The 12,500-nt window shown below is 35.7% G+C and overlaps 1 protein-coding gene across 22 annotated transcripts in view; it reads right to left on the reverse strand.

Moving 5' to 3' along the window:
* Positions 1 to 12,500, reverse strand: part of LOC113828500 (F-actin-uncapping protein LRRC16A-like) — a 114,347-nt gene that overhangs the window by 18,845 nt on the left and 83,002 nt on the right. For 5 of the 22 annotated variants that reach the window (XM_070118187.1, XM_070118186.1, XM_070118189.1 and 2 more), the window contains 11 exons: positions 11,789 to 11,944; positions 10,130 to 10,150; positions 8,002 to 8,071; positions 7,315 to 7,584; positions 5,181 to 5,270; positions 4,181 to 4,406; positions 2,472 to 2,702; positions 2,098 to 2,210; positions 1,731 to 1,876; positions 1,388 to 1,568; positions 1 to 58 (listed from right to left, as the gene is read on the reverse strand). The exon at positions 1 to 58 is cut by the window's left edge and continues 53 nt beyond it. In XM_070118187.1, coding sequence (XP_069974288.1) covers positions 1 to 58; positions 1,388 to 1,568; positions 1,731 to 1,876; positions 2,098 to 2,210; positions 2,472 to 2,702; positions 4,181 to 4,406; positions 5,181 to 5,270; positions 7,315 to 7,584; positions 8,002 to 8,071; positions 10,130 to 10,150; positions 11,789 to 11,944 — 1,562 coding nt within the window. The remainder of the gene's footprint in view (positions 59 to 1,387; positions 1,569 to 1,730; positions 1,877 to 2,097; positions 2,211 to 2,471; positions 2,703 to 4,180; positions 4,407 to 5,180; positions 5,271 to 7,314; positions 7,585 to 8,001; positions 8,072 to 10,129; positions 10,151 to 11,788; positions 11,945 to 12,500) is intronic. The other 17 variants (XM_070118188.1, XM_070118191.1, XM_070118192.1 and 14 more) reach the window with 8 other exon arrangements.

Below are 12,500 nucleotides of genomic sequence, written 5' to 3' on the forward strand. Positions count from 1 at the left end.
GGGGGAGGGGGCTTAGGTTTGAGGGCGGCGATCACAGGCTTGGTGTTCGGGCTGGGTCCTGGAGAGAGCCCCACACATATGCATACGGTCAAATAAAACAGAGAAGCCAGGCAAAACAAATGACAAAAGAGTGCGTTACACCAGTCTAAGCTCAGTCAGTTTTGATGGTTAACTCTCTGTGTGTCGTGAAGTAAAAAAAAATGTAGGTGAGTGAGTGAGTGAGTGAGAGGGTGAATGGATGAATGAAGTAATATATCAATGAATCAGTAAATTTATCAATGGACTGAGCAGGTGAGGATGCAAATGCAAATCCTGAGTCATTGACGGAACGTGTGTGTATACATGCAAGTATACGTGCCTCTCTCAGACGTTTTATTAGATATGTAATAGCTATTCTCCAAATCAAAACTGACCAAACTATGATTTTTTTTTTTGAGCTGAACTTTAATACAGAACATATTTTGCATGATTTTGTTTATACTTTCATAACAAAAGGAATTCACAAGTTCTCAAGCATCAAACAAATGCATACAATATGCTTGTGGCACTTTGCTCCTTTTGGAAAGCCATTTATTATCTGAGTAGAAACAAACAAAGGAAAATAAATCAAACTAAACAAGAGAATATAAACAAAAGTGCTACAAGCAATTTCACAGTCAATGAACATGTCTGTTTAGTCAGTCCATGCTCAATTTAAATCTGTAAGATGCATATCTAATTATATAAAGCATTAAGTTCTCATTTAAATTTGTTTCAAAGAAAAATTAAAAATAAAACATAATTGTAAAGCCTATTTATAAACAAAAGAACTCTATCCAGAACTGAGGGACTTTTTTTTAATTCTATTTTTTCTTTTAATAATAAATCTGAAACCTTCCAGGATGACAAAAAGGATAAGAACTTAAAAATCTATCATCATTCCAACTCGGGTGCACATACTTCAGAAGCACTTAGAACAATGGCCAGGCAACTCGGCAAGACAAAGCAACTTAGAATTTTTAGATGCGCAACAGCTAATATATGTCGACCATTCTGAGCTCAAATTCACATTAATTTTGTATTCATTTTGACCCATGATACTTTGAGTTACTGAAACTATAAACAGAAGGAGCAAAAAACTCCATTTTACATGTCTTCCATAGTTAACTTTTTCTTTTACTAATGTGAATTTATCGCTTTATTGAATTGCCGACAGCTTATCTGCATTACTATTCTATACTAATCTCTGCTTAATTATCATTCAGGATATCATTTCCTATACAAAATAAAACTTCAAAACTATTTAAATAAATCAATAAAGGTCAGTTGACAGGGACTTAAAAGCTCTTAATTATCAGTCAATCACAAACACAGCTGCAGAAAAGAACTAGAAATCATCCATCAATACCTGCGTTTTCAATAACCGAATCCCTATTACAGTTTGGAGATTTGCTGCCGCTGGATCCTCTTGGAAAGCCATTGGTGGGAGACTTTAGGCTGTCTGCGAGGCCTGTGGACCGCAGCCTCACACCTGCGAGCAAGCTGCTTGAAGGGTTTTCCTTTCTCTCATCACGATCCTTGTCTTCATCCTGTGGGATCAGGAGTTTTCTGCTTTTTACAAAAAAATCCCTCTTGAACCGCACCCAAAACCAAACACACAGATATACACATATATATTCTAAATGCGCACATGTCTGCACACACCCACACTCATGCATATACCCATCCACCCAAGCATGATTCAAGCTTACCTTTGGTAAGACAGACGTTCTCTTCTCCTGCATCATCTTCATCTCTGCCAAGATGTTTCCTCCAATGCCCATCCCAAACTTGGGCAAACCAGCTACTTTCCTTGGAGGAGAATCTTCCTTCCCGTCTTCCTCACTGCGGCTTTTGTCTGATTGGGAGAGAGCAAAGGGGCTAGATCAACAATTTCTGCTTCTTGGTAAGGATTATTATTCTCTTTTTTCACAGGAAAAGTGGTCTACATAAGAATATTTTTCTTTACAAATTACTTCTTCTCAATGTTTCCTGTAAATGTAATCTAATCCCCTAACTATGGAATCAGAAAATCTAAAATAAAATACAGAAGACAGCATAACCAAGCAGTTTACAAACCATCCATAGAACTGATGTTTGATGATGTCGAGGCTTTTCTTGCGCTCATATCTGGTGATCTCTTCAACATCGGTTCATTGGCTCGTCTTCCAATCAAGCTGGTTACACTGCGGCTAATTGAATAGATATTATATAGATGCAAATAATTTTTCTTTCTTTGGTTTTACTTGAAATATGTAATAAGATCTAAAATAAAAAAGAATATATGCATATACAGTACAAGAAAAAGAACTTTATCATTTCCCATATTTCTTTCCTCAAATCTGTCATAAAATCTATCCATAATAATTCAATTTTGACGTTCATTTCTTATAAAGTCACCATATACTTATAAAAGCAAGACAACTCTTTCTATCACATGTTCTTTCAGTTACCTCTTCTCGTCTATGCTTTGGTCCTCATCTTCCATCTCATCTTCCTCCTCTGTATCTCGAGACTTGGTGCGTGGCCGTGGGCTCTCCCTCGTCACGTCTGACTCCGACCGCGCCAGCGAGTCTGACCGCGTGAGCGACTCAATGCTGCCTCTCTCACTGCCAGTTCTCGCTCCGCCCGTATGGGGGGAGCTCTCAACAGAGGAGGTGGAGCCATATTTGAGTAGCCGTGGGCTGTAAAGGGCAGGGGTTGAAGGGGTATGTTTAATGTATGGTTTTGGACCCTATATGATGGTAATGCAAATGTGAAAAGATATTTATAGATATATATATAATCTCTTCAATACATGCATTGTCCAAGCATTACTATAATGTAAAAGCAATATCAAGCAATGAGTTTAAAATTTCTATATAAAAAAAAAAATCTATTTTGTAAGTAACCCATTCACTGTTTCCAAGATAGTAGCACAATACTTTCACTTTTATTTAGCCACTTATGTAACTTCATATCAATGAAGAGGAAGCAAGTAACAAGAAGAGAACTATCTTTTTAAATTACCTCTCAGTAATAAAACCAGTGGATGGGTCTTGCAAGACTGTAAATGTAAATATGTTCATGTGCAAGTGTGAAAACATGCATACACACATGCACTCTCTCATTCTCTTTCAATCCAAGTATACTAATATATTGCATATATACATTCATATGCATCCACTTTCCCATTCTCACCCATTACTCACTAACTCTCTTCCATATACACAAACACATGGTACATTTATGAAAATATCTGACACAAACCAATTTTTGTTAACTTTCAAAGTCAAATACAGGTACTCCATTTCCCACAATAAATTAACTGTCTTTTAAAATTTCGGAATGCCAATAAATATATACAAAATCAACAACAACAAAACATTTGGTTAAATATACAGATTCCTAGAGTATTCTAACCATCCCTCAGGTAACCATACCAATACATCCTCACACACAATGTGACGGCTTACTTCTTTCACATTACAGTGAGCGTGGGATGTGCTTACTGATAATGCCTCCAAGGAAGAGAAGACTAACTACTTCATAACCAAAAGAGTGTCTGTATGTTATTGTCAATGTGTGTCTGTGTGTGCAGGGGTTCGTATTTATGTAAATGCATGTGTAAGAGAAGCATAAAAATAAACATAAAACTTATTTTTCATTAGCTTCATCAACTTACTGAGAGTCCTGGCTAACTCCGGTCTGGCTTTAAATACAAACATAGTCTAAATACACGCACCAACAGAATTTCCTTACAGCTGGCTTAAGTAAATTGCACAATGCCATAAAAAAGGATAAAAGAAGAGAAAAGAGAAGAACAGAGAAGAGAGAAGAAAAGAGAGGAGACACACAAGAGAAGAGAAGAGAAGAGAGGAGAGAGAGGAGATAAGAGAAAAGAAAAGAGAATTGAAATGGGAACAGCAGAGAGAGAGAGAGATGAGGTGAGTAGAAGAAAGAGGAGAGGAGAGGCAAGAGAGAGAGGAGAGGAGAGGCAAGAGATAGAGGAGAGAGAGGAGAGGAGAGGCAAGAGAGAGAGGAGAGGAGAGGCAAGAGAGAGAGGAGAGGGGAGGCACGAGAGAGAGACACAAAAAGAAAAATCACAACTCCATTCTCATATCATTTTATATGTTGTATGCACAAGATGGCTCTTTCACAACAGACTTCATTTCATACTAACCTGTTCTCTGAGTCAGGGGAGATGAGGGGCGTTGTGGGTGTTGACGACCCAGGCCTGAAGAAGGTGTCAACGCCCTCGGAAATGTCATGGTCTTCCTCGACTAGATCAGCTCTGCCCATGGGTCTGGTTGGGGCTCTGGTCTTCACTCTTCGAGGTCTGGCCTTGCCCAGATGCTGCAGTTGTCCACAGCTGCTTGGCAACTCCGACACACTGTCTAATGACTCAGCTGTTTGACCAAGGAATGAGATTTCAGTGAGCTGTAGAGCCCGATTTTTTGGTGTGTACGTGCATTATGTATGTGTATAGAAAATTTAATGGGTCTTTAATCACTTTTTAAAATTACAAAGCTCCTTAAAAGAAAATTAAGAAAGCAGCAAAAGGTAATCAATAAATTCAAAAATCACCAAAAAAAGCAAAGAATATGACATAAATAAGTAAAGAATATTTCTTTAAAATTGCAGTTACTACTCCCCTTTTTTTTACTCTTACAAACTAATAATCATGAAGGGAACAGTAAAAAAAACAAGGCAGTAAAGGAAATTCAAAACAAGATGTGTACAATTTGTGGGGAGCTGGGGGGGGGGGTGAGAGGTGGGGGTGAGAGGAGGGGGTGAGAGGTGGGGGAGAGGTGGGGTGTGGTGTGTAGGGTGTGGGTAGGTTGGGTGTGAATGTGAGGAAGTGGATGGGTGTCTGGGTGTTGGGGTGAATGGGTGGGTTTGAGTGTTGTGTACATGCGCAGTTTTACTTGAAGAAGTGTATGTTCATGTGCATGAATGTGTGTTTGAATGATTAAATAAAGATGACAGAAAACTAAAAGCACTTGATAGGAAGAAATACATTAAGGAAACTAAATATGAAAAAAACAATCAAGATTAATTACTTACAATTGCAAGTAAAGAAACAGGAAGGTCAAGTAAAAAAACAAAACTAAATGTAAATTCTAAAGAATAAATAAGGATATTGATAAAAATACATTGAAAACTAAGTCACGGCAGCCTACCCTTTTCCTTGCTATAGTTGGGCAATGTAACAGACTTGACTGCACGCCTGGACTGACTGCTGTCTACCTCAGTCAAACCACTTATAATGCCTGAAAACATACTGCATGCATCAAACCAACAAACAAGCTCTAGGAGAGTCAACCTCTTCTAGTCAGACTACCTGACCTCTCCACATTCGCACTAGAAAATGGATGACATTTTTGGGTGTTAAACTGATTAGTGACTTGAAGTTAGTCAAGTGACTGAAGGGTTTTCTTCCCGTGAAATAAAATTTGACATAAAAAAATCTATTAGACTGATTCTTTCTCTTCTCTTCCATATTGCACTGAGGAATTAAATCTTGAAAAATAAACTAATCACATACTGCATTAAAACACTGCAACTGCTATACATTGAAAATCTAATTACAGAGACATGAATACCATAATGTAGATATTGTAATATAATAGAGCATAAAACTTTGTCACATGTGTAAATACAACACACTTTTTAAATTTCTATTAAACTGTTTGCTGAAGAGCACTATAAATGCAAACTTTATGCTTTCATTCACCTACATATTTTTCTTGCAACAATCTTCATCTACTAAAAGATTACAGGATTTAAATTCCAATCCAAATGAACATTACAGTCACTTTCCTTTACACAAACCTCTTTACCCTTCATCATTCACTGTTTAACACCCTTTAAAAAGACTGCAAGACATGAGCAGAGACAGGGACAGACAAACAAGCAGAAAATATCTTAAGGTCTATACACTAAACCATGCATTCTCTGTATATGGAATTTCTTGGTCTTTTAATAGAGGGGGAGAATATGGAATCATTCAATCATGCAAGCTAAAGAAAGAAAAAAGACTGAGTGGATGGTCTTCTTTGCATATTTCTCTGGAATTATGAATACCTATTCTAAACTCTCTGTTCTTCTAGTTGTGATTGAGTTGTTTAATAACACTAAATTTTGATAAATCAAGTTCATGGTACTGAATGAATTCTTGAAAATTATTCAAGTAACTAAAATACTAAAACTATTATATTCAAAGGACTACTATACACCATATGTTTACATATAAAAACATTGAGTATCTAACTATTCTAACAGTTCTTGTTATATATACATTTTGTACTAAAGCTTTGATCTACAATTAAGCCAATACAGGTGATGAGAATATCAAGAGTTAGTGCAATTTTCTATTTATAATGCTAATGTGATAACAGCAATACCCATAATCTATCAATGTATGATACACAACCATATTCTAGGTCTCGCACACCAGTCCTACACTAGATCTAGGCTCATAATGCAAGTGGTGCGGGATGGAGTTTAGGAAGTCCCTGAATTGACCAGGCTGCTAATTTGACTAGGGATGCCAACTCTAAAAAGTGCTCAACACAAATAGTCACCACATAAAACTTCCAACGATTCCACTTTTGAAGCTAATTCTGTCAGTATATATAGAGATTACATTATCAAATACAATCAGCTTTTTTCAAAAACTGGCAACCTTGATGATGTAAAGGATGTGCTGTCTTGCAATCTGATGCAGATGCGGTGCATTAGTTCACCAAACAATAACTCCCATAACTTGGAATATCACTTTAAGGTAATCCCACAACAATTCTACAAAACAAGCACCTATTACTTAATTATATACATATCTAGCTGAAAATAATACTATAATGTATGAGAAATCACTCAATCATTCACTAAGATTTATACAACGGACAACATAACCACTTGAAACCTGAGTCAGCAGCAAGTTTTCTAAAATCAAATTGCCTCCTACACTACCAATGAAATCATCAACTAACATTTTGTTTTAGAATATGCATCAAGGCCTTGGTCTAGTAAAGGACTGTTGTGGGCCTAGTGTGTGCGACTTAGAATATGGTTGAAATATTTCAGTTCCGTTAATTTTAATTAGCTATGCTGGCTTCAATATACATTCCTTCTATTGTTAGAAACTGAATCTTTTTAATCTAATTCCTTTTCTTAAATCTTATCAAGAAAAATCTTGTCAATTAAATTTCTAGAATAATAAAAGAATATGTCAAATATCACAAACAACCAGACACCATGTTTCTATGGACCCTGTTTCTGTAATCACAACAACCTTAATTTCACATGACGTACCCGTAGACATGTGTTTGCTGTGAGATAATTCTTGTGATTTTTGACTGAGTTCAAATGAGGAAGATTGAGGACGAGACATCAGTAGCTCCCCCCTGTATCTTTGATTGTCATCCTTGCCCCAGTGTATGACAGTGTCCATATCTAGACTCTCTGATGACCCGCATAAAATGTCTGTGCTAAAAGTACTACTTCCGTCACTCAAGAAATTTTCTGCACTAGATCGACTGACTGAAGTTCGGTGTTTCAAGGCCGCCTGAATATCAGCATAATCTGGAAGAACAGGAGCAATCCAAAGTATCAGCATGCATTCAGATAAGAAAAAGCCTCATCACTGTACGCTATCATTGTACCCTTGGGTCATGCAAATTATAAGATTAGTGGTAAATGGGAATCAAGCAAATTAGGGATGTATATCTACAAGCTCTACCAATGCTTCCAGAGATAAAACTGCACTGAAATCAAGTGAAAAGCAAAAGTTCTATTCATGCTATAAGTCTGCAAACTGATCACCATCATGCAATCAAAGCATGAGAAAATATTTCTGCATAAAACTACACTATTTGTTACAATTATATAAGATGTATTCAAGCTGAGTAGGCAAGCATGCTCAAACTACCATACAAGATGTTATGAAATATATAAGACCAAATTTACCATCTTATTCTTATTAAATAAAAATATACTCACCTACAACACTCTGTGGCCTCAACTTTCTTCCATGGAGACTCTTGCGTTTTGACGCAAGCTGCGGGGTAGCCTATAACACAGATGAGATTGAGAATGTATATGAATCTGAATAAATTTTTTTATAAGGGTTACCAGAAATTATTCATTTCCAGATCACCTACTTTAAATTCAAGCACAGGATAAAGAATCTAAAGATAAGTTTCATAATTTTTGATTACATGTTTGTAATACAAACAAAAAAATCTAAAACACATATACAAACACACATCAAACCTATTACACAAATACTAATACAGTAATACAAGGTCCAGCAATTAATTTCTATTCCATAAAAATATCCTAAAAATCTTTCTTTCTTTATTGTACACCTTTTTTCTCTCCTTTTTCTCACTCTACAAACAATACTAATAACCATATTAAGAACTTGAAATTGTACAAGCTAAATCCTACATTCCTCTTTATTTGAAGTACATACCAAGATGTAAGATCACCTTCTCAGATAAAAATTATTTTCATTTAATTAGTTTCCAATGAAAATGAAAATGAGTGTCACAGCATGCACAAAAAAAGTAAAGGTAATCTTTACATCAAAGATAAGAAGTACGTATCCTAATACTATCTACCTAATATTATCCTTGGATCAAAATTCTGCAGATTTTTCCTTGAATTATAACATGAGATACAGTCTTTGGAACTACATTTCTTGTTTACAAAACCCATGTTTACTTTGATTCCCTCTAACGCTGGAACAAAAATCACATAATCAGCAAACAGTCAAAAACAGCTGAATAAATCATAGCCTAGAAACACACACACACATACAAAATAGAAAAACCTGTCTACAATTAAGTCGTCCATGAAGTCTGTACGTAGGGTGGATATTCCATCCCTTAGCAGATGTTGACATGCGTTAATCCACACAAGAATGGGTGCTTTTTAGGTGCGCACTCTCTTATCATAACAGGCAAATGAAGGTCAGTCACAAAGTTGTCAGTGATTCTCAAAAACTATTGCCGTCATTAGCAGTTGTTAAGAAAGTCAAAGAATAAGGTTGAAGTAGTTTCAGCAATAAGCAGGAAGAAGCATATATTCTTTATAAAGGTTATACTGCAATATCGAAAAAAAAAAATCAGTTGTACATAACATTATCTTAATCCTTTTCAAAAATGAGTACCTATAAACAGGGTAAGAAATCACACAATCTATAAAGCAGTTCAGCCTTACATCAGTCTTATGTATTTGAAAAGTTCAATACAAAGCTGAAGTCAACAATAACTTAGCAAGCTGAAAATAAAGCTCATTAAATAAATGGTCTAAGCATATTGCTGAAGATATTTTTTCCCATTTTGTTGAACTGTAGTAGTTATATATCTATATATTACACCCATAGTGTAAGGGGAATATTGTTCATTGGTATTCAGGCCAAGATTCAAACACGCGTCTTCATTTCAAAAGTCTATTCTTCTAAAGATACATTTAACAGCACCTGAATGTGTTGGAGACGAACATATGGCCTTGCTTGATGTTAGATACGACGATATGACAGTATGACAGTATGACAGTATGACGGTATGACGCTACGATGGTATGATGTCGTAGCATCATACCATCATACTGTCATATCATCGTATCTAACATCAAGCAAGGCCATATGTTCGTCTCCAACACATTCAAGTGCTGTTAAATGTACCTTTAGAAGAATAGACTCTTTTGAAATGAGGACGCGTGTTTGAATCTTGGCCTGAATACCAATGAATAATATTTCCCTTACACTATGGGTGTAATACTATAAAACAAACTAATTCAAAGACTGCAAAGACCACTGCTTTTCCATCTACTGTTATATGCATGTGGCATAATTATCCTGAAAGTGATATTTTAGTCAACAACATTTCCCAAAAGAAATTATACTATTTTCATCTAAATAGAAAATCTTTATTACACAGATACACTAAGCACTTGAAGGTTCACAAAAGAAAGTAACATTAATAAACAGAAATGGCATTATAACCATGCACAACAGCATCAATAAGATAAGTCACGCACTCACACATCCGGGAAAGAAAACTTCGGGAGCTTGCAGTGCATCAATCAAGCATGCAAACACAAGACATCAATAAGTACTTACGAGATTCAAATATTCCAATTTCTGTGAGTCAGCATGAAGGGAAAAAAAGGAGACAGAGAAATAAGATCAACGCCCAACACCAAACAGGAGTAGCATGGTTAAAAATACAAATATGTGCTTTATAATGCCACCAAAGTCACAATCAACTGCAGATACATAAATCACAAGAGATAATAACAATATGAATCACAATAAGCAATGTGTGCATTTAATTGCCTATCTACAGAATCAGTATTGTCTAGTGATAAACATGGGAATATGTATCTTATCTATATCTTCCATAAATAAAAAAATGAAAACTAATATTTTTAAAGCAAGAAAAACAATTACCAAAATATATACCTCTGTGTATGGTCACATTTATTTTAGAGAGAGTATTGGTAAACAAAGAAGAAAAGATCCAAGCAGCTGAACCCAGTGCAAAACCAGCAGTCAATATTTTTGGGTAGGAACTTCTTAATAAAAATAAGAAATGCAAAAACAGGAATGAATACATAAGGTTCATAAATTTTCGGAATATCTCAAGAGTAGGAAGCTCTTAAATTTGCAGGTCTACAAATTTTCTTTCAGTAAAGTGTGTATTGGTACTGCTTGTTATGTGGTTTGTGGTTAAATGGCTGTACGTAATAGCAGAATCATACTCGTTTCAAAATTTTATCATAGCAGCACTGGCAGCAGTTGGTATGGCACCAATTTTAACTGCAACATTTCACAAGCTTGCAGATGGACTTTCTAAACTAGCAGTGGTGCAATATCCAGCTTTAAAAAAAATAGGGGATGGCTTGTCAGCAATACTATTTATGTAATGAAAGTGGATGTGCACCCAAGAGTGCAAATGGAACTATGAACAGAATAAAAGTCAGTTGTACCTGAACAAATGATGCTTTGGCTGGCAGGTGCTTGGCCAGGAATAGTTGAAATTATGTTTAAGTACCAATTTTCAATGCTTTTGTTTCTGCAAAAATAATCAGCCGCACCATTTATACTGGTGGCTGTATGAGATAGTGACATTAGTGCTATATCAATGTATCAAAGTTATCATTACCTTTACAAATATATACTTTCAATGCAAAGACTCAAAAATTTCTGAGGTATGACTGCACTGCTACAAAGAGGCTGCACATGTAATACGTAACTTGCTATGTATACGACATGGGCCATAGTAATCTACTAATCCTTACTCAAACAGTGTTTTCTATTTACCACAAAATCTCTCCAAGATTCTACAAAATCGTGACTATTACAGGCTTTGTGTATTTTTGCAAATCACATTGCACAAGCCATATTTTCCATCCTTTCCATAGCAGAATAAGAGACCAAATCACCTTTGATAAATAATTTTTTCTGTTAAATAAAACTGAACAGGCCAATGAGTTCAGAGAATATTGGGTGTAAATCCCGCAGTAATTATACATGTCCAATCATATTTACCACACTTAAAGTAATCAAGCTTTACTGGATAGCAAGTAACTCACCATTTTTTTTTTCTTAGAAATTGATCATCTTAACTCACACACATCTTAATTAAATCAATACAGAAGAAGAAGAAGAAGAAGAAGAAGAAAAAAAACATTTAAAACAAAAGATAAAAAAGTAAACCTATCAAAAAAAAATAAGCAAACAAGAAGATACCCTCAATGGGACTCAAGGGAAACTGACCAGAGGTGATGGGTCAGACTTTTGGCTGGTGGTGTCGTCCCCTTGGCTGACTGTGTCCGAGCGTTCGCTGCGTGTCGATGACTCGCTGCTTCCTCGCTCGCGGCTTCCCATTTCAGTTCCCGTTGAAGCCCTCTTCCTTGGCCCTTCACCAGATTGCTGTAAGGAAACATATTTCTGTCCTGACCTTCTGAAGTGAATGTTATGTGTGGTTATAGTAATCAATGATTTAAATCGGTAATATATAAATCATATTTAAAAACACCAAGAAATACTGAAAATAATGAAGTAAAGTATTTGCATAAGGTCTAAGAGGATAAATAGAAAAAAAGGTAATTCCTTTCAAAATTTACAAGGTATAATGAAAGAAATTAAATCTGGGTCATTCTCATATCTCTACAGAATATAGCTACAAAGAAATGACAGGGGGGAAAATGCAAAGATTCCTTACAGGCAGAGAGAAAGGAAATAAGTAAATAGAAAAACAAGAATGCCTGGAGTCTTCTTTCCTTCTTTTTGACAACCAAATTAAAGAAGCCCTGCTCCAAGTGTCTCTAAAATCATTAGAATGAAGCCACTGCCACTTTGTCAATAAAACTATGACATCTTTTAATATTCTAGTGAGTGAATAAAAAAGTTAGCATATATACCTACAAGATCAGCTACTAATCATTTGCATTTCAGAACATTTGTAATATGATGAGCGGTAGTACCC

This window comes from Penaeus vannamei, chromosome 41 (genome assembly GCF_042767895.1).
Source record: "Penaeus vannamei isolate JL-2024 chromosome 41, ASM4276789v1, whole genome shotgun sequence".
Taxonomy (NCBI): Eukaryota; Metazoa; Arthropoda; class Malacostraca; order Decapoda; family Penaeidae; genus Penaeus; species Penaeus vannamei.